Below are 26,123 nucleotides of genomic sequence, written 5' to 3' on the forward strand. Positions count from 1 at the left end.
AATGACTATCGAATAGTAAGTGAGAACTGGTTACAGGCATCAGGACAAATTAACTTTCCATGAGACTTCTTTTATAGATTATACATAAATTAAATCTAAAGAAGTCTTAGTGAAAATGAATCCACTTTTAAAATGAAGCCTAGATACTAACATATGCCAGCCTAAAAACACATTAGCCTGTTTCGGATGCTATCCTATTACTACAGATCCCAAACAAACAAAATAGAAAAAAATGTGGCTATAAGTACCTCACAAAGAGAGACTTCCATTGCCCCAACAGCCTACCAGCTGAAGAGCAGCCTACCAGTAAGGGCTCCCAAAAATATTATATGTACCAGTTGACTGCATACAAGCCATTTCAAAGTGACATGCAAACAGCCGCTGCTGCTTTTTCCACAGAGCAGGCAAATAAAAAGCATAGCACAGGATCGACGGGTGATTAATGGCCAGGCAAGAACTACAGGAGCCCTCTCCTGCATTTTGCCTCTTTGCCCATGGAGTGCAAGTTACTACAGGGAGATTAAAACAGGAATTCCTCAACTCCAGGACAAACCACATTAAAACGATAACTTGGCACATAGCCAGCAGTTCTCACGGCTGCTACTCACTGCTAGCAATGGCAGTATCTGGCAAAAAAAAAAAAAGCCCTGACCTAGATGGCTGGGTACACTTGACATGGTACAAAGGAACACAACGGTGTTTGTCACACCAAAAGGTGATCTTCAGCAAACAAGGAGTCCAACTTGTCTGTTTTCAACAGCACCACAAGAAGTTCATTGAGCCCAGAATCTACAGGTGAGGAAGGGATACAAACCAACGGCTTCAGTCACTTTGGCTTCTTATCCCAGGTTATTGCTGCCTCTGAAGGGGGTCAGTAAGCATTCCCAAAGTATCTGGCATGGCCCCATTTAAGCTACAGAGCCCCCCATCAATGTTTCCCTGGGCTGGGGAACTACTGGGACATCCTTGGCAGTAGGCAGCTTGCTTGCTGGGCCCTGCCCTTATGTCCTGTTTGCCTACAACCTGGCAAGTGGCCTTTAGAGGACAGCCTTGATCTTACCGTCACCTTCTCCGACTCAGATTTCTCCCTTGTCTAGAACCAAAGCTTTTCTTGGCTTCTTAATGCTGCTGCAGAAACTTTAATTTTTTAAATCCCTTTATTATGGTTAACAAATATCTCATCCCATGTCTACAGTAAACAACCTCTACCTATGCAAAACCTGGATATAGGTACTTACAACTTCAAATTAAGCATACTTTAAGTTAAATGCAACAAAGGACTATATATTTAGGATATGAACTAGTCTTCCTGCATGCATTTAATAGTCTTGTACATACCAGACATCTTCTTCCTCCCCATGTAAAACAAAAATATTTTATAAAAACTGATAAATTTAAAAATCTGGATAAAGCAATTAAGATCAGTCACAGGTACAAAGAACAAGAAAAAAAGATGTTAGGGTTTCACAACAGCTTTAGTGAACTCCATCATAAAAAACTTTCGCACAAGAGGAATGCAGGAAATGAGGACACCTTTGTCAATGAAGCAGAAAAATATTTTAGATTCTATCTGCATTTCCAAAAGTTAGAAACAAACATCCTCTTACATCTGCTCCTCCATTAAACAGGCAAAACACTACTGATAATTCCAGTTCTAGTTTGGGAAAACAGAATTTGTAGCATTTTGTCCCATCTTTACTGGTTAACAGAACTCTAGAGAGGTAGAGAAACGTGCGATTCTTCCTCTTGCATGGTAACCCAATGAAACTGTCACCAATCCTCAGCAGTCTCACAGTGGTCTCAATATTCAAGCAAGGGAAGAGGATGGTGGTGCTGGAGAGACATGACACAGGACACAGGATTATTTAATCATACCTTTGATCTCTAAGTTTCCTTCCAGCATTTTTTGCAAGAAAGTAGTCTTGTTTGAATACTGATATTTCAGCCATAATTAAAATTTATTTGATTTTATCTAATAAATTTTAAAAAACAAGAAAGCCAGAGTCAGTGATGGACTTGCTGAAAAGGGCTTTTGATCACATAGTATCTGTTTCAAAGTAATGGGACATATTCTTCACATATAATAAAAAAAACAAAATAAATGTGTAATAGAACAGAAAATTATTTTAAGAGTCTCCCACTCAAGTAAACTGTTGCAAAAAATTTTATGAAGATTTCCAGGTTTCTTGAAGAAAAACCTATGGAATTTGTAGGAGGAGGAACCAAAAAAACAAGAACAGAAGAGGAAAAAAAACCCTGTTGTTGGGTCCAAAAAAGTAAACCCTTTGGAAAGGGCCTCAGATCTGTGATGGCAACAACTATACACCAAGCAATATGGATGGAAAAAATGGTATAGGCACACATTACACAGAAATTCATGTGAACAGTGAAAAAGGTATGTGCCTCGCATTTTAAAGACAACAGCAGCAAAGTTCTCAAAGGAACATTACATTAGAATAAAATGTTATACTTGGCTACTTTTGAAACTTGTTTTGAGGTTTGTACAGGGAACATGTCTCCAAACTAAGCTAGCATTCAGCCAATTAGAAAAAATATAGGAAAGTGTGACTAAAGATTTGTAGATGTATCAAGAAAGGTACGTGTCTACTCTCAACTGTGCATCAACTGCACTTCAAAAAAAACATTCTTCAAAAATTAATAATCCAACGGATTAAGAGAAAAAATAAGCAATAGCATTTTTCCGCCCCGGACTGGTTTAATATCTTCTGTTTGAAACACTGAAATATTAGATAATCTGTGTAGGTTTACAGCATGAAATCTAACATTTTTCTCATGTCACCATGTACAATAGCTAGTATTGTACATGAAGATATCTGCAAGATGCAGCATGTCTTAAATTCTCAAACTAAAAGTTAGTAAAAGTTTACTTATGCAGCTGGCCCCTGCTTCCAAAAGGCACGAAAGCCAATAAATTGATGGCCATGTCTTTTTCCTCCGAGCAGTCTGAAGCACATACAACTGTTCTCTTTGGGCTTCAGCCCATGAGGTCCTGAACATCTTGGTCCTGACCCAGTAATACACTTAAACAGAGTATTAAACCTTTAAACAATCAGCACTGGACAACAGATTGGAGTTCCTTCATCTGCTTCTGCTTCATGCCAGCTCACAGTCTAGTTCTAGTTCCTGTACGAGTAACCAGAATAGATAAATCATTGTTCTCCTTAATGAAGGATGCTGCATCTAACCTCATTAAGGAAAAAGAATTCACCAGTTTAAGAGTAAGTAGAGTGTTCCAAAATATCCATAATGTTATATGAAAACACATGCATATTGAACAGAGGTCCCCCTACTCTGCCCCCCAAAGATGAAGACACCCCAAAAAAGGTTGTCTTCAAGGTCAGGACATAATTGCAGGATTTTTTTTCATTTAGTTTGTAGATATCTTTCCTAAATAATGTTCTGTAATTTTACATAGAAACATCTGAATCTACATTGGGATATAACATCTTACACGTCTCCCCCAACAACTGTTTCAGCAAGAGCAGATGAACAATTCATATGTGAGCTTAAAGTGCCCTCCTCACAGCAACTAGAACTCCTCTGACATTACTTGATTTACGAAAGGAAAGAGGGTAGCTCTGAGTTTGCTTCTCACTTTATTTTCTCCCCTGCTTCCAAGGCTAACGGGTCTCATCCAACATGAAGGTAATACCTGACATAAGCGGGATGACAAATGACAAAAATTCAAGAATGCATAATGTAAATTCTGCCTCAGAAGAGAATCTATTTTAATATACTCAATCATATCACTGTCAACAGATTACCATGTACATGCTCACACTGGGCCTAGTGAAAGAACTGTTCAAGAAAATCATAGGTAGCAGCTATACCTCACTCCTAGAGGAGACCTTTCATGCCAAGAGAAGCCTAGCAGGCTGCGAAATGAAATTCTGCTCCATTGACATCAGAATGACACAACATGAAAGGAGCAAATTGTTTAGATGTTCCCAAAGGCATACAATAGCTTCTTAATTTGGCTGCAACAGGAAATCTGTTCAAGAACTCCCAGTTTAAGGAGCACTGCTGCAACAAAAAGGGAAACTTACTAAAACACACCAAAAGCATTTGTGTATGTTGCTCAAGTTACACATGAACAAATGCCAGAGTAAGAAGGCCAACTCTAAAAGAAATAAAGTGAAATGTATTTAAACAAGTATTCAATGTCTCTCCAATACCTAGAAGAAAAATGTGGAACTCAGTCTAATGTCTTAGTTCTCACCGAGTTTCTTTCCTTTCCTAGTTTTAGGGCACACCAAAAACATTGGTTTCATTTCAGTTACTTGGAAGTCTTTTTCTAACCAAGGAGTTACCATGGCAACATAGTATTCCAAACGTTAATTTTTGGTGCTATTTGGCAACAGACAGTTTTCAAATTCAAAACACCTGCAGTTGGATTACATATTAGCCAGAACTAACAATAGTTCATAATCTTTTGAGTGAATAATCCAAGTGAAAAAATGTTTCTGGAACTTCATTACAAATATTTCTCTCTTATCTGGAATGTCAGCCTGAAAGATCTAATGATTTTTAGATTCTTAGGAAAAGTTAGAAATTGCCAAGTTTACTTTTTTTAAAAAAAAAAAAAAAAAAAAAGAACCACTGTATTATAGCACATATTTTGTGTGTGTTAATAAATCTAAGACTGGTTATTTCCAGATATATTGTAGCTATTTGCATTAGAAACATATCTATTGATATGTAGAGAGAGATAAAGGCAGAAGAGAGATAAAGGCAGAAGAATAATGTAAGTGTACCTATGTGGAGAGCTGGGGTTCACTTCCAGGACAGTTTTATAAAAAATAAAATATAAATAAAACTATTTATTCATTTATTTTTATTTAAATGGTTTTATACAAATATAAATCCAGAGTCAAAAAAAAAAATAGCCTACCAAACAAAAACAATGAGAAAGGCTAGTTTTCAGCCAGATCAGTTTCCTGAACTGGCTCCCATCATGGTCACATGAATGATAGTTCCAGGGCAGAAGAATGAAAATGTACAGTTGGAGAAGAAGTAGAGCTGGGCTACAACAAACCAGACTCAGATCAATAGAGTAACCCCTAACTTACTGTAAGGATCAAATTCCAACAAAGTAAGGGCTAAGGAATGTACTGTTTCTTTAGCAAGTTTCTGTGCAATAAGCAGCATTAATCATGCCTTTCCCACCGTCAGCTGCAAGTAAATGGGTTCAAACCAAGTGGATTGGACTATACCATAATGCATCTAACCGAATGAATCAAGGCTTTGTGAAACATGGCACACAACTTTTTCTGGATGAAAACACAGCCAGCTGCAGACCTCCCAGTGCTGCCCAAGACAGGCGGAAGCAGCACGACTAGCAGCAGTGCCAGATGCAAAGCACCCGCTGCCTCCTGGGCCCCCCCTCTGCCAGGTTCTCGGCAGGTCGCTCAAGGGGAACAGCGAGAGCACACTAGCCACCTGGGCATGTCGTCACCGTGCCCAGGGCAAAGTAATACACACCCCCCTTGCGAATTATAGAGCAACTCTCCCTCCACAGTCCATCTGTGATGCTTTCTCAGTACCTTCTCAACAGAAGCACGGAAATATGAGTATTTCTTCAACACAGCACTGTGTTTCCTTAAGTATGGAGAACTCTTGTCATTTCTAACATAATTTCTCCAAGTGGAAACCACAGTGAGTACTCAGACTGCTAGCAAAGATCATTTTCAGCTAAAGGCTTTGAGAAGTGATTCAAAATCTCAGACCATTGGGAGGGAGTAAGGCTAGACTATAATTACTTGCTCATAGCCAGCGACCAAAATTTAATGGATTTACTGCTTCAAAGTCGGTGTCTCATTGTAAAGAATCAGGCTCCATGCAGTACTTCAGAGAACATTTGAGCCTCTTCAAGTCCAAACCAGGATCTTACCCTGGCTAGACACTTACTTCTAAGCCCTAAATAAACAGCGGTAGTTGTAAACTTCCAGATAAGAAATAACCATGATAAGCTAGCCCAAAGATGTCAGGTTACACAAATCAGAGCATAGGTCACCACATTGGTGGTGCTGGGGCACGGGGTAGAACAAAAATACACAAGTCCTCCAAAATGAGAACGGCCTGAAGGGGATTTCTACCCTTATATTTAATTCATCAGCTGGACTTGAGTTTGAAAACCCACATCTAACACTCTGCTAAAAGTATTTCCATGGAATGCTGCAGGGGGGTGAGATCAAGGCAGCCAACACAACGAACCTCAAAGCAATGGATTGCTATATTTAACATTTCTTAATTACACCAGAATTCTAGCTAGAGGCCACACGTGCATTTCATGTCCCCTTCTCCTTTGATTTCATACAAAGACAGCAACAGAAAAAGCTACCATACCAACCTAAATATTATCAGGATAAGTATACGTGAGTATATCAGCAGAATACTAAGTTTTGTTTTTTCCTTCAAATTGTGAACTTTTTAAAACCAGATCAGAAAGAAAGCACTCCAAACATGACATTATTAACCTTTAGATTATTTGCATATTTGGGAGCATACCCCAATTATATGACTCACCAGTTTGTAAAATTTTTGCATTAATTATGAAAATTGTAAGCATCTATCTAAACCTGTAGAGTTGAACTGGTGCCATGAAAAGAAAGTTTTGGCAGAAGCAGGTATGCTGCAACACACAAAGTCAGAGATATAACAACAGTGCAACAAAAAATCAATGCAACAGCACTGATTTTTAAAAAAAGACAGTCAAATTAGACTGACAAACTTGCATCCCTGTTCTGAGGATGTTTTTCACTGAACTGAGTTGCATTATGTTTTAAAGAATACTTGAATTATGCTAGTTTTTAAAAGGTCAAAAAATTAACCTCCTTTTATGTAAAAATAATGCAGAGTAACACTGTTGAGCATTTTCTGCCTTGGTCATCGTTGTGGGAAGGTCCCTTCTGCCTCTCTAGCAACTGTAAGAGGCAACCTGTTTGGAGACTTCTGACTGCCTGGTACATGATCAGTAACAGCTTTAAATGCAAATTAAATTCAAAGCTTGTCTGTCAGAGCCCCAAGACATCTACGAAAGGGTTTTTCTGACAGAGCCAAAAGACCCAGACTCATTACTGCATAAGTCAACAAGAGACTTAATAAGTACTGACTCTGAAATTGATATACAAGCTATCCTGCAACAGAATCTAACATTAAAAAACTCAAATAGCATTTCATTCCATCTTGCAAGGAAAGAAGCAGCAGAAAGACCAGTTGGTAGTTCAGCTGAAAGGACAAACCAATGTACCAGACCATTATTCCTTATTCCACATCAGTTGTCATTGTCTCAGTCTAGGGCTATCACTCGCGTTGTAGAGATGTTTACAAGAGCAGAATGGTAGGACAGTGAATAAGTATTGGCGTACAGTAACGCTGCACTGTTTCCCTTCGCACTGTTTCCCTTCACACTCTTCTCTACTTTTCCTCATCTAGGTGCTCCTGTATTTCCGCATAGCAGCTGGATATTGAATATAGAATATTTAATTGTTGAATTTTTATTGAATGTTTAAAATAATTGGCTAGTAAACTGCACTTGATAAAGTATGCTTTTCAGGAATCCTCAGAGCATTTTTCTGGCCAACTAGTTGCTCTTTGCATGCTCCAGTTCATTTTAAAGGAACTACAGGGGCATTGATGCATCATCCATCTCTCACAGACAGGCCTCCAATATCTTATGGCCAAGCAGCCAGTATACTCCGAGAGCAATTGCAGGTCACCTGTCATACCATCTTACCCAGAAGAGCATACAAGTTGTGTTTTGTCATTAAATAAAACACTGGGATTCGTTTTTGAACCACAACAAGGCTGCTCAACTCCAGCTGGTAGAGGATCAGTCTGCTGCACTACAGGAGTAATGGGGAGGGCAGATGAGAGGGACAGCGACAGTTGCATGTCAATTAGCCCTAGGAGAGTGCGTGCTGCCCCCTTCTTTTGGCATTGGTAGATATGACTTCAAGGTATTCATGCAACTGTTTATTTTGGAAGTATTTCAGACAACACCAGCTAAAGGCTTCACATCCAGAAAGATGGCATGGCTTATGGCAGGCTTATAAAGAACAGAATCAGCAATTTCCTGTACTAATCCCCAGATTATAGCCGCAAAAGCCTATTTTGCGTCCCATAATGTTGCATTCTTAATAGAGCTGGACAGTCTATGGAGATACAGCTATCAACTGAAGATGTGCTACGAGAGTCTAAGCGTACAGGACTCGTACAAAAAGCTATTTAGTACTTAATCAATAAAAATTCACCTAATGTTTATGTTTACCAGTGGTTTGTTCAGACTCAGCTTTTCAAATCAACTTTAAAAGCAGAAACAGATAGACACTGTGTACACCTTTTTAAAAACAGGATCCAAATTAAAAATAGAGATTTCTTTATATTTTCCTCATTGCATTAAGAATTGAAACAGTCATTGCTACTCACTGCTATCAGCAGAGACTGAAAAGTATAGAGAAGAAATCTATGAATAAATCAGCTAACAGAAAAGGCTGGCTAAGAGTAAAGAATCTAACAAAGCCTACTGGTCAGGATGGAAGGGCAAAAAAGTGCTTTACCGATGCCATTACCTCTTAAAATGGCACTAGTAATTTCATATGCTTACACTGCAAATTCTAGTTTTTAGTGTACTTCGCACTTTTTTCCTAAGATAACTCTTAAAAAGGTGCATACCAGATGAGTAGATTTGATCAACAAGACTACAGACTCCACTCTGTGGATAAAGTTTAATTTAATCCAAGGTCCTGAAGTATGGCATTCTCCAACAAGAAAGTCAGTGGAAGAAACGCAGCACTGCACTGACAGTTCTGTACTTAATTTCAAAGACTAAGAGTATGGTCCTTTCTGCTCTTCCATCTCTCTTTTTTCATGCTTTACCCTGCCATTTATGCTAATGTTTTCCCCACAAAACCTATTTCTCCCCAAATTATGGATTCAACATAAAATACAAGACAGACTCTATTTATATTACCCTTTTTTGCTTTACCTGCTCTCCATTTCTCAATTTCTTTTCATAATTCAAGCATTCCTTTAAAAATCTGTATCTGCTCAACATTTTCAAGTTTAATTAATGATTTTTAGCTGCTAATACTGAAACTGCAACTGCAAAGAATCCAACATTCTCTCAGATAATTCCCTAGATTATGTTTGTTAATCAAAAATAGGTCCTATAAACAGAATATCTTTAATAATGTCACTTACCTTTGCAGCATCACTGACCCATTTGATCAGAAATTGCTAAACCAAAGTTTTGGAGAGATAGCTGATGTTTGTGTGTCTGTTCCTCTGGTGCTTCTATTCTGTTGATTACACTACAAAGAAAGGTAACATTTGCACTTGTCTCTGAACTACAGTATACTCCAGTATCTTAGTTTAAATACTCCAAAGAAACCAGGCTGGAGCAGATTCACCATTCTGCTTCACTGACTACAGCTGCAGTTACTGCTTAGTGCTCAAGAGCAGCAACTCCAAGGATAACATAGTAGAAAGCTGTAGAGACGGAGGAAGACCTGAGGATACTAGTGTGAAGATTTAAGGAACGCTGGACACAAAGCTGTAAGATACCAGGCATCATTGCTTCTGCAGCTTAAACATACAATATATCTTAGTTTTACCACATTCTTTTGATCGGTATTTTTAATCTGGTGATTGAAGTTTCAAGGGAAATTAGAAAAATGATAGCTTGTTGAACAGTATATAAGGAAGAGAGGTTCTTCTGGGCAACATACTTCATGTAAAAAGAGACATTTTAATAGTTACTTGAATTACCTTCAACTTCAGACTAGTTCCATCTGTTGAGAAGCCAGGGAATGAGTGGGACGCATGTGAAACACTATAGTAGCACAATGTTTGGCAAATATCCATATGTTAATACTACTGGAAAAGGCAATAACTATTTCCCCGAAGCTATCATTCAGCAGAAACATTCATCTTAGAAGTTTTAAAATGGATGAGCCTTTTCACATTTCAATGTCATCATAAAGTTATCTTGGAGACACAAGTAGTCATTGACAGAATTAAGAAATTAAGTCGTAAGAATAAAATCGTAAAGGAAGAGTTTCAAGTTCATAAAATGAATTAAAAAAATTTATTGTTTTGTTGAATGCAAACTTCAGCTGGAGAGTGATTAAGTTTGATAAACTCCTATTAAACCATTTCCCCATTTCATTGTTAAGTCTGAAAGACAGAAATGGTCTTACTGCCATAGTTTTTAGATTATCAATAAACTGCATGCATAACCTGTTTTTGTGAAAACTGAAGATAACAATAACCGATCTTACTATGACCAAAACCCAAACTGATCTGAACTACTCTTATCAAAATTCCTATTCAGTGAAGTTCTTCCCTGTCCATACATGTAAGAAGGGAAATAAAAGCTGGGAATCCAAAAGGCAGGAAGGTTTCTTTAAGTATGTGAAAACACTGGCCCAAAAAGGGAAAGCTGCAACTACTAAATACTATAGGATAAAGTGAAACTCAGGATATTAGTTAACTTATGGATAGAAGTCTGAAGGAAAACCTTCCAGTGCATAAAACTCATTTTCATAGTATGAGTAAATATCACCAGCACTGCTGCATTCTAGAGACAGTGCAATGAGTGCTGCTCATTCCTCTACACAGTTCTTACAAACTGAAGGAATTCTCTTCATCCAAGTGTAGTTTAAATTAAGCATAGCATTTTCTCCTTCTCTAATCAGTAACCACCAAAAGTGTCTATCTTCTTGTCTGATGCTCAGATATAACATTCCTAAAGTTTAGATGGGGGGGAGGCTTTTATCCTGCATCAGTCTCATAACAAAAAACTACACATCACACAAGATATAAGCATAGAACAACAGAGTATAAGGAAAGCGTGGATAGCTCTCATCTGATAAAACGAACAAGTCAGAGCTACAAAGCATGAAGGTCCAGTAAAAGAGAAAAAACACATTTTGATTCTACATCTGGAAAAATATAGCTGTGCAAATAATGATTTAAAATTCATGTTTTCAAAGGAAGAAAAATCTCTATCTAAAAAAAGACAACCAGGAAAGAGAAAGAACAGAAAGAAATTAGAGGGGCATGTTTATTTTACACTTTCTAAATAATTGGTACTTTTGCATATCTTCTTCCAAAAACCTTTTTTTTTTTTTTAATTTAAGAAAAAAAAAAAAAAGCAGATTTCAAACTTACTTGACCCATGGACCATAATGGCTAGCATAAGGCTTATTGTCGTGTGCCCTACGCTGCTCCTAGTGCAAGACCACCTACCATGCCTATCCCATACACATGCCACAATGCATCCAAAGAGTACAGCACCGGCTCAGGTCCAGGGTGCTCTAGGGACTGCCATAGCCTGAGGGACTACACTCTGATAACTGCTGACATAATGGCAATCCAGACTTGCAACATGGATTTTTTTTAATTTGTTCACAGAGGATGAATACTCTGCCTGTGCAAGGACTACTAAAAAATACCAAAAGTTGAGGTAAGCTTCTATTGCTTTCAAATGTACATCAATGCTATTGGCATGCCAGATTACAAAACAGTGTATTATTTCCCTCCCTCCCTCCCCCAAATGGCTCTTCCATTAAGAAGATTTTCGCTATCATGTTTCTACTTGATTTCTCTTTTTGGCAGGAACTCCGTCCCATACAGATTAGGCCAGGCAAAGTCTTAAAACAGAAAGTGAGGCCCCCAGGTATTTTTACCAGGGGTGCTGTAAAACTTTTCAGTATTTTTGGAAGGAAAAAAAGAATTCTCTCTAGTGGAAACAACAGATTTACTTTAGATTAACCAATTATAGTGTTCTTTATTCCTTGGAGACCAGATATACTAAAACTGATTTTGTGATAGGACCTTTTTGTAAACACACAGGTGTGCGAAAGTCAGGCCTCTGAAATATTTATATTTGTTTGAAAAAGTACAGAGAAATCCAATAATCAGCATTCTTCCTGGAAGTTTTACTACGACATAAAATAGAAATTGGGGAAAAGGATGAATATAAAAGTTAGAAGGAATATAGAGCTTTAAATATCCCTGCCAGATGTCTGGCTGACAATGTTCTTTTGTTTAACAACTATACCTTCACGCAATTAATTCTGTATCAGGCAGTTGCCAAGTTCCTAAATTTAAAAGATGTATTATAGCCATCTCAGTATTAGTAATGACTTATAACTGTGCTTGAAGGTTTTTGCAAAATCTTCTTTGTTCTAACAGGACAGCTGCTCTCAGATTACTAATCTAAGTATAGTACGCTTATTGTCAGCCTTTTAGAACCTCTCTCCCACATCCAGTACTGGTTCTCTTGGGGGATTCCCTTTTCCTGAAGCTTACTGCTTTCTTCTTCTTCAACCTCCCCCTCTTCCATGCCAACAACATGCACCTCCTCTCTGTGAGCTCTATTCCTCAGTCACTGTAATTCCTCCTCTCCAACACACCTCATTACCCACCCATCAAATTTGAAACATTACCAGCTTTACCCCTCCTCCCTTCCTTCTATGATCCTTTATTTCCAAACTGTTCCAACAGCAAGCAATCACCTTAGCTGCCCTTTTCCTTTATATCCTCTGGAATTCCTATTTTATCATGCAACAAAGTGCAAGTTATGCTCTCCTGCTCCTATGCTACTCATTTCCGTTATAGCAGTCCTCCAGTGATTACTGCCTTTGGATGAAATCCCTTATTCATCCCTTCGAACCAGTAGCTATCCAGAACGGTTTTTACCAACCTCTCATGCAATTCTGTCCACTCATTTCCCCCTATGCTAGCATATTTGTGTCAAATCTCAGACTTTTTCCTAGCGTGCTCTCATTAAACAGTGGAAAAGCATAACTGATTCTGAAAAGTCACTGTGGCCTGGTGCCACAGTAAAAACTGTGAGAAACTAACTACTTAATATATCACAATGGGCATAAATTTAATAGGAAGTGTTCTCCTAATTGCTTAGGGATTCAAATATGCATACTTGCCATTTACTGGTAGCTCTATCCAAAGATGCACAATGCACTGTTTACATAAAATTTCATTTCTCTGTACTACTGCACCATTCGCTTCCAACAATTTATTTTCAAAAAGGAGGTGGGTTTTCTTGAAAACACTTTCATTCAAGGAAAATTAAATGCTATTTCAATTTTTTTTAATTTGAAAAGTATCAGGAGTTATCCCTCATGGAGCAAGTTTTGTTTTCCATTGGCCAATTTCATTTTGCTGGCTAGCTTTCATTTTCCATTGAAGGCACCAAGGCCAGAATCTAGGGTAATGACCTAAGAACTCCTGAACTGTAGAAGGAAAACAGAAATAACAAAGGCATAAATACAATCTTAAAGCACTTTTTAAAGCAAATTTAGAGATTTTTCTTTAAATTTAAAACTGGCTTATTCTCATTATTTTATTATTTGGAAATGGAGTAAGCCAAATCAGATGGTGCTCTTGTTATCGAATAGCTTCTAAATAAACAGCTATTCCAGATTCACTGCTTATACGGTGTGTTAAGGTAAGGTGCAAACATCTTTTAGGAAAGAGACAAGCAGTAAGAGCTAAGCCATTAAAGTTAATCTTTAACTCCCAAAACAAAAAACAAACAAAAGGTAGTCATTAAAAAAGACAATGAAAAAGCCCCTAACATTGTACTCCTCAACCTCAGCTCCTGCTCCTAGTAAGGACATTTTCTAGACTGTACTCTTTCATGCTGTATCAATTTTAAAGAACTTTCAATCTAACTTGCCTTACCAAGCTGTTAAACAATAATATTTTAAATAATTGTCCAATTCAACTGCTGAAAGCTACTCCATACCCAATGTCTGCTTGACCACAGATAGAAAGAATTTAAGCAAGTCTACAAACACACAATAAGCTAGCTGCCAACACAACTGAGTGAATCCAACCAATCTCTAGACATTATACAGAAACTTAAATTTGTGAATTAGAGTCCCTAGCTTATTTTTATTATCCTGGAGATCTTCCTGACAAACTTACTGCTGATTTTAATGGAAGTTCTCTAAGAACCATTACAGAAATATTGTCTGAGGCAATTGTGGCCCATTAACTCAATATAAGAACTACAGAATGGAAAGACATGACTGCCCCAAAAGCCAAGCAACTACAAAGGAGAAAATATATCAGAACAAAAGTGAACTGGAACCAAATATTTGCATTTTTAAAACATGACAATTGATTTACATTCTAAGTACTTAATTATAAATACACACACAATTCATTTGTTATTAATCCCAGAATGAATAAACATATGCCATTGCATATTCCATCTTTGCAAGGGAAATACAGTAATGTAATCAAATACTTCCTTCAAATAAAATCAGTACAAGAATATCTCCTCTCTAACATGATTTAAAACACAATCAAGAGAGTCAGTCTAGCAGCTAGCCACTTTTGTGTTGAAAACCAATTTTTTTTTGCCTTAATTGCTCTCCATTACTGACCTCCATAGCATAACACAAACCAAGTGAAATTATATCAATGCCGTACCATTTAGCAATTCACAATTAATTCCTATTCTTCTTTCAGAAAAAAAAAATCCCGAATCTATTTTGAAAAAAAAAAAACCTAACACCAAACATTTCCCCCATCTCTCCCATTTCATCCTGGCTTCTTTCTTCATTTGGTTGCAAGCTTCAAACCCAGCAATGCAAACGTCGCAGAAAGATGTCTACAATCGTACTAGTATGAAATTAAGCACATTTCCTGTATCAGAAAGCTTTTTTCCTTTTCTTAAAAAAGTCCTATATGCTTGCATATATACCAATAAGTTACATTTGATAAAAAAAAGCTGTACTGTATGCTGCAACTATCTTACCACTCCTTTAAAATAAGAGTTACTGAGTTTCCCATGACTATGTTTGCATGCTTTTTTCATTATTGTACACTACCACACCAAGGAACCACAGATGTTTTGTTTTATGAGAGCATCTTACTAGTCTACGTGGCCTACCACACACACTTCATATAAACTACTTGAGCTAAGGAGAAGTTTTCATTCCTGTCCTGAAATATAGTAGTTTGATAACGGCTGTATACAATATTTCCAGCAGCAAATAACTGAATAGTTTTCTATGTTTAATTGCTTCAGTAATCTGCTGAAAGTAAATTTGTGTGAATGACTGATCAGAATTTGCTGCTAATATAGTATAACTGATGATGTGGCAACTCTAGAAACTGTAGAAACAGCTGCTGGAAGAGTTCCTAGAAAAAAACCCCCACAATTCCTCGGAATTCTATCTCACAGAGTATAAGTTCGGAAATTTCATAAGCTTTCAAAAAAACCTTTTCCTTAGGACATTTACATGGTCTGTAAAAGAATGTCAGTAATTTAACACTTGAACAGTTTCAGGCAGAATTCAAGCCCAATTTAGCACAATTTTTTTTCCCTTCAAGAAACTGTTGTGCTTAGAATTATTTGTTAGTAACACAAGTAATGCAAAAAGTTTTTAAACATGTATTTCTAAAGATCTAAAATATGACTGTTGCCAAGTAATCCAGAGTTTAAAGGAAAAGTCCCATTTGCTTTCCGACTTCGTACATGCTTACAATTTACAACAGAAAGTTGTCATTTGCCAATACTCTGAGAAAAAACTGATAGAATAAAGTAGTTATTTGGTTAGAAAGTTTTAAACTGTGTAGAAGTTTTTTTATTAATTCTTATAATTTGTTTATACTTTAATAAAGATATTAGATTGACTTCAGTTGCATGTAAGAGACTGACTAGCTTCAAGAAAATATTTAAGACCACATACAAGCCAGGGTCATGCCGATCTTGTCAGTGCCAGAATTCACCCAGAGCTATTATTCCAACCACAGAATTTCTTAGACACCTGTACTTTTTCAAAATATTTATGTGCTAGCCACCTGGTCTTAACAGTAATTTGGAAATGGTCACTGATAAACCTAAAGTTGGCTTAAGTTCCCTAAGACGTATAATTTATTTGATACAGCTTAACCATACTGACAGGTGGCTCAGAACACTACCAGAGACATCTGAAGAAGTCTAGAAGTCTGGAGCACTTACCAGAAATGAAAAGCCTAAAATTACAGACCTCTTCCAATGTGAGCAAGTCTAAAATAACTGCTATTTCCAAGAGAGTGGCCTGGCCAGCATGCTGGATAGGGTCTAGCGCAGGATGGTGCTACTTTCTAACTTTAATATGTAAGGAAAAACACAAAGACAAGCTAGATTCATAAGCCAGAGATAAAATAGTAAAAAGGAACTCAACTGTAGGCCAGTAAGAACGAGAATTTCTGCAGGGGTACAGAATCTGGAGTTCCAGTATTTCCTCTGAGGCTGTTCATGCATTTTATGTTAATTGCTGGATAAGCAGCCTTTGGAGCACAGCCAAGGACTTTCCCTAAGGAACTGCACCCACAGGTGAACTACAGAACCAGGCTCCCCCTCATCCCATTAAGCCTGTCTTTCCTGGACAGTGTCCCAGAGAGAGTATTTGAGAGTATTTGAGAGTATTTGAGAGTATTTGAGAGTATTTGAGAGTATTTGAGAGTATTTGAGAGTATTTGAGAGTATTTGAGAGTATTTGAGAGTATTTGAGAGTATTTGAGAGTATTTGAGAGTATTTGAGAGTATTTGAGAGTATTTGAGAGTATTTGAGAGTATTTGAGAGTATTTGAGAGTATTTGAGAGTATTTGAGAGTATTTGAGAGTATTTGAGAGTATTTGAGAGTATTTGAGAGTATTTGAGAGTATTTGAGAGTATTTGAGAGTATTTGAGAGTAGTGCACTCTGCTGGTGATTGAGATCACAGGATGCAACCCATCTCAGACTGAGGAAACCTACAAACCACATTTCTCAAATACTGGACAGTTTTGCAACAACTCAGCTGTTACACAGACACAAACACATGCCTTAAACAACAGCATAATATTTTGAATTATGAGAAATAAGACATCTCACAGTTCAATACAATACCAGATAACTGGTCAGATATGTCACCCTGTATCACACTTTCCCTTTAGACTTGCTTTCAGCAGCTATAAAGTCAGTATAGAAGACTATTAAATTGCCCTGAAAGAGCTCCTGGATTGCCACGTAGTCAGTGAAGAGAGAACAGGTCACTAAATGGATCTTTGGGGGTGGCTACTTTAAAGAGAATCCTGGATCACCATGCTGAGCTAGCTACCTATTATTTCAAACTGCTTTAAACATCCTTACCACCTATAGAACTCAGCTGTTGTTATTTTAAAAGTTTCTGTCTACGACTTTTTTTTTAAATCCTTTCTAAAGAAAGTCTATGAATATACTTAAAAAATCCTTAGGTAACAGTAGTTACTTGGGTATAATATACTAAAAAAAAAAAACCTAATAGTTTTCTTTAAAATTCCACCTGATAACCCAATGAGACAAAAAGACTACTTTTTTTCACTATTATACAGAAACCCAATGACCAAAAGTGATTTACCATTAAAGAATGCATTTGGCCTTTCAGTCACAAGTTGACACACAGCAACCTGGGTGCAAAGACATGCATAAAAGGAAGTTTATCAGCAACAATTAATTTTTTATCTACTTTTGTCATCTTAGTTGTGTCTAACCAGCTAACAGCAAACACATTTATCTATGCCACACCAGGCAAACTAAGCCTTTATACAAGCATTTCCAAATGTGTATTTCCTTCAGTTTCACTTTGATCGAAGATGTAAGCTCCACAGAACAGCAAATACAACATAGACTATAGTTTCAGACCTTCGGAGACCTTCAGTCACTATTGGTGACTTCCTTTATAAGTTAAGACTATTTCTGCTGGCTTTTTGTCTAATTACCATGGACTACCCAGCTTCGACTTTGCTGCACACCAGTGAAAAACCCTAATCACATGTCCAGACTACTGTCTGAACATCTTGCTCATCTAAGTCGCAGCTTCAATAATCCAGAGGTCAGGATGTCAGTCCTAAAGCTAAAAAATAAAAGGGCCTGAGCATTGCCATGTTGACACATCACAACACGCAATTTTGGGACCCAAACACTTACTGAAGGGAAGCCACAGCTTTGAGCTTAGTTACTAAGCTCCCTATATATATAATTTTTTAAACCTGTACTTTGTTTAGGGGACTGAAAATAAAATCTATATGCATATGCAATTACTCTGAAGATTTTTTATCTCAACTCTACCTATTACAAAAAAGAACATAAAAACAATAGATAGCATGATTTGAATATAATTTTCATTACTTAAAAAACCCCATTGTTTTATAAATAAAGCTCAACTTTTTACTAAAACTGTAAGATGTCCATAGTGCTTTTATAGAGAAAAAGTGATTTTACAGTATGCGACTGATTCTTAAAGACATTTAAAAGAAATTCACCTAGTACCAAAGTTTCCAAACCCAAACAAATTTGGTAAATTCAATTCAATTGAGGGGACAAGTTTTTCTTCCAAATGAGATTTTTTTTCCACTAACTTTAACAAAATACTCTCCCAGAGTGGAAAAAGTTAACATGGAGCTAATTTTTTTAGTTAGCATAAGAAGCACATGGAATTTTTTCTTAAATACAGAAGTTGGATAAACGGATACTTAAAGACAAATTATATGCATATGCCTAGGATCTTTGATTCATCCTACAAAAGTCTTATCACATTAGTTTCATACAATTTCAAATGTTTCAGGGACAGAAATAACTGTCAACTCTAAGATTTCAATTTGCTTTACAAACTATGACACCTTACTAATATTTAACTTTGGCCATTACAGCACTTCTGTAGATATACTTTAGAAGAATATATTTGTACAACTATTCATACAGAGTTCATTTGCATTAGTTTGATGAGTTTTTTGCAGTTGAATTCATTCAGCTAATTATATCCAGAACTGACTTCCAAAAATGGGGGGAAAAGGAAAAACAAACTCTTTATTCTCATACTCTGCTATTGATATACAATTACAAATAGGACAACACCATTTAAGAGTTCTGAATAAACGCCAGTCTGACCTGGTTTTCATTCACAAGCTTCAGTTTCATATTGTTGTGTACTGTGTATTGCTGATCAACAATCATTTTTTCATACTAAAGCTGTGCGGTATCTCCCTTTAAACAAGCTGTTGCCAATGGCAGTGGATGATTATGTGCTGCCATCTAGCAAATGTTTTCAGAAGAGTTTAATTTATATGCACTTTCAAATATTAAACCTACGATAAGACACCTAAAAATTCTTAGAAAGTTTTTTAAATTAGAAAACATACATAGCACAGAAAATATCTTAAGATTCTTTCATCCTGTGTGCCTATAAAATTAAGTGCAAGATGAGGCTATAATTATGGCTTAATATAGACAAACCCTGCAAAAGCATACTCATATGCAGCTGATGCAAAAAAACAAAAAACAAGAACATCCCACCCTCCGAACTTTGCCATTGCACAATTTCCCCACACACACACAACAGAACCCAGTGTTTTCCTTTTTGTTCCTCCTCAAGAATTCCATTCTTTGCTTTCACTTCGTTCTAACTTTCTGAAGTTTATACTTCTTTCCCCTCCTCACTCCTCAGTACAGAAACAGAGATGTGATAGGCATACAGCAATGAGATGTTTGAATTATGAAGCTTTCTATTTTTTAAAAAACTCCTCTAAATCTTAGTTTTTCAGTAGTGCGGTCACACTGAAACTGTACCATTTATCTGCCAGCAGCAAGCTGATGGCTTCTTAAAAATATCAGACCTTGCTAATTGTAGGTTTTGACACTATTTTGTTATTTTCTATAATTATCTAGGTATATATGCAATTAGAAAATAGAACACATACACTTTTAGCAGAATATTGATTTGTTATCATGGAAATAATGTGATAGTTTCTGGAGCTGTTACACCAATTTCTACAACTTTATGTGAAAAGAAATAATAAAAGAAGATCAGAATATCTAAACTAATTAGTCTGTGAATAGCTAACTAATTACGTCTGATTTCCTGTATCTTTCTGTCCTATTTCACCTCATCACAATAACTGCAACTCCCTCCACATTCACCTGGGATCCTTGCCACTGTTCAGAAACTTCAGATCCTATTCAGTCACCTAAACAGTACCACATTTTCATTCTGTGTTCCCTACTAGATCAGAACTGTTGAGAGGATGCTACTTCACAGAGACACTATTCTTTATCCAAATGATAATTAAAAAAAACAAAAAGACTTTTGAGGTCTCTATTCTTTTTCCGTATTTCACTGAAATTAGCCAAAAATTTCAAAAACTGCCAGAAGGAGACAGTGTCTCTATTTGTCTTGTTTATTTAGAGGACTACATTTTCATAACAATAATCCATTTTCAAGTCTCATTGGTGATAAGTAGTAAAAGAATCACCTAATTAAGTTTCTGCAATTTTTTCCTTCCAAAACACTTTTACACTTTACTTCAAGACACTGCTGGCACCAAAGGCCCGATTTTTATCTTCCACTAATAAAACTTGGTTAAGAATGTATGGTTTTTTTTTTTTTTTTTTTTTTTGCTTTCACTAGGACAATAATAGCAGAAAAACCTCTTGCCATACATTCGCACTGGACTGAAGCAACCTATACAAGCAATAATTTACTATCCTTCTTATACAGGAATATCAGACAAGTATATCTTATCCATACAAAGCAGGTGCTCTATAGCTTTTACCCATGCTAGTACGGTTTATAGGAATACGTAAGACACCCTGGAATAAAAGGAATGATGTCAATTATATGTTATTGAGAAACATTATTCCTACACTATTTGTTTTTTCTTCAGGCAAAAGATGAATGGGTGAAAAATTTTTTGAAACTTATCTAAAATTTCTTAACATTCCATCATTTAACAGCCATTATAGTTTATTAATAATTAGTTTAAGCAAAGACAGACTTCTGCCAAAAACTCAAATATGTAACAGTAACTAAACTTACTAGACATGCAAAGCCTTACATGAACCTACTGCAAATACAGCCAAGACAAACAACTAAAATTTATCAGCTATTTAAGTGCTACTTAAAGTTCTTTCTGCAACAACTATCATCATGATTATTCCATATCTCCCCACCTCCCCCTGGTAGGATATATGATTCTTAGCTTTTTTTTTGATTGCGGAAGGCCAAAGGTGCATATTTTAGAGCTGCTTTTCAATTACAGTAGGTCCTTCCCTTACCAAACAGGAAGAAGAGACAAGAAAAAACGAACAGTTGGTTTAAATCATTAGGCTTTCTGAAATCATTGCTCTGTTAATGCTCAAATTCCACCACACCATCTTTAGTAAAGAATAAAGATTTCTCAGATGCAAAACACATTCTTATAAGAGCATCTCAGTAAACGTAATAAATAGAGAGGACATCCAGGTGTTGATAAATAAAAAGCATTTAGTTTAGACATTTTGAATAGTCACCGCAGTTGTTAATAAAGCACATTTTGAAAGAGCACAGGTGAAGAAACAAAAAAGAACTGTTTAATCTGCTTGCACTAGAGCTGCACCTAGTGCATCTTAGACGCATCTAAGAAGATGCATCTTATCCTTAGCCACACTGACCTGCTGTCCCTCCTAATGAGCTGGCAGTCAGGATTTCTGCCTTTGCAATGCCTTATTGCTCAGGATGCACCTATTATTAGACAGTGCCTATTTGTTGTCTGTTAGGAGCTCTGATGAAGTCTTCCACCTTCAGAGATCTCTCTCAGAACTAACCTGTATTTTCCTTATAGGATAGGGTGATATTTGGGCTACAGGAAGTAAAAGCATCACCAGTATACTTACTGAAATCTTTCTGGGGTTTCAATCTTTCATACAGAAACTCATTCTATCTTTTCCTGAAGAACAGTTTGGCCATTCTTCATTAAAATAATGTTTCATATACAATCTCTCTTTGTTAAGAGATGAAGAATCATTCCCTGAATTTGATCAACTAACAAACTCCTTGCTTCAACAGGGAGTGAAATGCTCTCTCCGTTCTTTGGTGATTTACTGGCACATTCTAATATGAAGTCACCTACATTTGACTTTACATTTGTTAATAACAAGGACTACGAGGATTAAAAGCATGTAATATGTTACTAAACAGATATCTGTATTTATCAGGATACAATTTTTTTCTAATGAATAGGCTACCTCTCGCTAAGTTTCTAACTTGCGATTCATCCTTTCTCAGGGCTAGCATCAGCCTAGATCATATGATCTATTTTAAAATGCATTTTTTTCCTGAGAACACTGATATAATCTGCAATTTTGGTTGCCCTGCAGATGGCAAAACAGGAACTGTAACCAGACTGTGAATTATCTAGGAATCTTGGAAATTCCCATTTAATATCTGCAGAAACTGGTCCAACACATCTGCAGTGAGATTATCAACAACTCTTCACATTAGCACCCATAGTCTAAACACACATAAAAGGCTTGCTCAGATGGCTCACAGTTGCTGTGCACAATGATTTGTAATTGTGCAATCAACCCAGCATAAGACAACTGACAAACACAAAATTGACTTCATTCATGCTGCAGAGTGTGAAAAAAATCCTGACAGAAATACAAGACACCAAACTTGTTACAGAAGAGGAAAAATAGTTACTTCTGACACCTTAAAACTTCATTCTCAGCCCCTACACCTCCAAGAAAATAGGATAACATTCCATTTTTGCTAGCCAGGAAATAGGGAAACAGCCGAGGACTTAGGCAAGTCCACCAGAACAACCTGTGAAGCAAGCATAAACACGGTAACACACGACACGATGATGGCACGGCACACACTAAGGCAGCCAGATGAACCGAGACACACGTGCGAGCAGTCACGCAGCACCCCGACATGTCGTTTATCTTCTCAAAGAAGCTGGCAAGGCTTTTGCACAGGGAAACTCCCGGCGCGGGACCTCTCGGTGCGATGGAGGGCCTCATGAGGGCGGCCGGGCCGGCGGCCGCTCCGCTCCGCTCCGCTCCCCTCCCGGCCCGCCGGCGCCCCCTGCACCGCCCCCGCCCAACGGTCGCTGCCTCCACCTGTACCGCCGCCACCCCCCCCCACACACACACATCCACCCCGGCCAACGGCCGCTGCCTCCACCTGCACCCCCGGCCCTGAGCCCCAGCTCAACCGCCCGGGGGGCGGCTGCTCCTCCGCCATGCAGGGGCCTCACCTCGTTGTTGAGGTTCAGCACAGGCGCCATACTTCCGGCACCAGCACCGACCCCACCGCGGAGAGCCGCCGGCGCCCAACTTCACCCACGCCGTTTCAAAGGCATCGCGAACCGAAAGTACGCGCAGGCGCCGCCCGCCGCGTGGCAGGACCGCTCTAGGCTGAGCCTCTATGGTTAGAGCCGCTCTAGGCCGGGCCTCAAAGGCCGCGGTCCTCCGACGTTGCCCTGCTCCGCCCCAGCTGCGCGTTTGCCTGGGCGGCGCGTGCGCGCCTGGCCCCGCCGCGGGCGGTTAACGGTCGCGCTCGCGCCGCTCCCCTCCCCTCCCCCCGCCTGCAACTCTGATCGGGGCGCGCGCAGCTGCCCCCCCTCGGCCCCTGCTCGCGCGGGGCTGCCGGGACTCGGCGCCTTCGAGACGTTTCCCTCGCTGTGGGCTGAGGTGACGGGCAAGGAGCCTCGGCAGCCCCCGGGCACCTGCCGCGCCAGCCTGCCGCGGGAGTCTCGTTTCCTTAAGAAATCGGGTAAAGAGGGCTTTTCTTCTGATTCATAACCGATTGTAAACTATACTCATAAGAAAACGATTCCGAGTCTGATGTGGCTGAAGCTCACTGCACAGTTCTTTGAAAACAGCCTGCCAAATCTGAGATTAAAAGTTGACCTTTAAATATTCTGTTTATGCCCCTACATTGAGTCTTCAGCGTAAGACCTAAGAAGTTAAAGATGTACATCTCTAAATCCTTAAAAAGTCAGCTTTCCCTCTGAATAATTTATAATCTCACAAGTAATTAGCATTTTTCGTGCCTTGTTAGTCTCATGAAACTATCATGACAAAGGTTACGTGAATGAACAGCGGTATGTTTCTAGACTTTGCTTTATTCCTCCCCCTTTTCTCTATGAAACAAAAACAGCTCCTGGTTTCAAACTAATTTTAAGTCTGCAAACTATTTTTTTTCATTTGTGCAGAAGACAGAGTATGGATTGTACAGAAATTAAGTCACTTGAAGTCTTAGTTCTATAAAAATTTAGAGACACAATATTATGCGTTGTAGGTAGCTGTGGTGTAGTTCAGATTTTGCAAGATCTCAGTCTAAACAGTTTGGCAAAGCTTCACCAAACTTTTTTCACGTTATTGCCAATTTATTGTTCTAGAAGGAATTGTTATTGTCTTAGATTATGATAGATATTTTTCTATTTTATTCAAATGGAACTTTTGCAGGGCTCATGCCTGAAAATTAAGCATGTCCTAGCATGCATAGAAAATGATTCTGTTATTGTTTCACATTCTGTTTATCTGTTGCAGTATTCAAAATATTTGAGGTCATATTTGAAAATATTTGAGGAAACTGTTTTAAACATAATGACTGCAAACATTTTTTGTTTATACAAATAAAATCAGTTTCAGAGCATTCTTTGGAGGTTCACCGACAGTTAGCTGGCCCCTGGGCGGCACTGTTGAGCCTACAATTCTATTGTTTTGAAGTCTGAATGTTTAGAGAACAAAATCAAAACTGGTACCAGCTGTCTCTAATGCATAGGCTACTGAATGTAGCATTTAGATATGGCTATATTTTGATGTTTGGTTTCTAACTGGTTGTCAGGCATCCCCTCTAAGCGAACTGCAGCTAGATCATCTTTGGCTGTAATTTTTATCGAGTCTCACAGGCAAGTAGGTTCAGGCCAGGCTAGTCCTTGAAAGTAAAACTTTCAAGTTACATTCAAGATGCTTCAGAAAGTGGTAGTGGTTGTTCAGTAGCAATCAATGTCTCATTTAGATCGGTAAAGAGCCAACAGAAATTGCTTTGAACCCATCCGTTCAAATGTGTTAAAGATACTTTATTCCAACAGGAGCTGAGTTTCAGATTAAACATGTAACTGAGGTTGGTAAAAATACTTTGGCTCTTACTGCAGGTAAGAGCTATTTATCACAGCTGCTGTTTTGGATAAATTCTGACTTGGGCAATTATATCCTGCCTACTTGAAGTCAGCCAACTAACTTATGATATTCTTTGCCTTTTAGTACCATCTATGGCAAGCAGTGTATAGCGTTCCACATCAGAAGTAGCTGCTTTAACTATGACTGCATATAAAGCAGGTTTGGATGAGATGTACTCTATACAATCCAAATCTATTTATCTTTAAAAATTAAAGAATATAATCTCATATCTACATTGGATTTGTAGGCACTGAGTGTAAAATTGGAGTCAGAAACTCAATAAGGAGAGATGTGCCAAGGAAAATAAAGAGGTGTTTCCCTTTGTCTTGATTTTTCATCCAAAATGAATTCCTAAATATGCCAGTCTAAATTTTCTGCACATACCTTAGCACAGAGGAAGACGAAAGGGTGCCAAGGAACCAGCTACAATTTTCTGACTCCAGCCAACACCAGCTTGGCTTTACATGAATTAGAATTGTTCCCTGACTCTCCAGCCGGGAGAGTCCAGGATGAGAAGTTTTGCTTTCCATTTCCTCTGGACAGTGAAATGATTTGCTTTGGAGGTTTCACATGAACCCTGAAGACATACTTCTGGACCTTCTTCCTGCAAAAATTTTGTTTTCTTGTTATTCACTTAGTCTCTGATGAAAATACGTATTTTATTTGCTTTTGCTTTTCTCTTTTCAAACTTCAGCAGCCTTCCAGAGTTTAGAATTGGCATGCCTCACAGCTGGTTCGCTGGCTCCTTACCGTACTATTTTTTGACTTTTAAATTCAGTCTAAGTCAAGATTTTCTTGTCAGCTTGTCACAGCAATGCTTTGGGGCATTGCCCCATATAACACTTCCATACTTTAATGCTTTTTTCTGACCTTTTTTCCCATCACGTCAGTATTTCAGTCAGATATTTTGGCATGCTTTCTCAGTGATCAAACGCATTTCTCTGGACTGGTGTCTTCTCTGCTTTCAGAAGCACTGAATGTATGTATGTGGTAAGGCAGCATATAGGTATAGGACAACCTAGGGGAGTAGGAGTGGTAAACTATTAAAGGAACAAGAGTGTTATGGCTGGGTTACTTTTCCATTGCTTTGCCTTAGCACTGTCCAATACAG

General features: G+C 38.0%; 1 protein-coding gene across 6 annotated transcripts in view; it reads right to left on the reverse strand.

Moving 5' to 3' along the window:
- LOC135324758 (serum response factor-binding protein 1-like) overlaps positions 1-23,317 on the reverse strand; it is a 71,435-nt gene extending 48,118 nt beyond the window's left edge. Inside the window, exons 1-2 of one of the 6 annotated variants that reach the window (XM_064501639.1) lie at positions 23,083-23,317; positions 9,223-9,332 (exon numbers count right to left, since the gene is read on the reverse strand). Coding sequence is in view for 4 of the 6 variants with exons in the window: in XM_064501636.1 (XP_064357706.1) it covers positions 23,083-23,112 (30 nt within the window). In the remaining 2 variants the exon portion in view is untranslated. Of the gene's footprint in view, positions 1-9,222; positions 9,333-22,646; positions 22,677-22,730; positions 22,897-23,082 lie in introns of those variants that run through there. The other 5 variants (XM_064501636.1, XM_064501642.1, XM_064501641.1 and 2 more) reach the window with 5 other exon arrangements.
- Positions 23,318-26,123: the final 2,806 nt, after the last annotated feature.

This window comes from Dromaius novaehollandiae, chromosome Z (assembly GCF_036370855.1).
Source record: "Dromaius novaehollandiae isolate bDroNov1 chromosome Z, bDroNov1.hap1, whole genome shotgun sequence".
In the NCBI taxonomy this organism is placed as follows: domain Eukaryota; kingdom Metazoa; phylum Chordata; class Aves; order Casuariiformes; family Dromaiidae; genus Dromaius; species Dromaius novaehollandiae.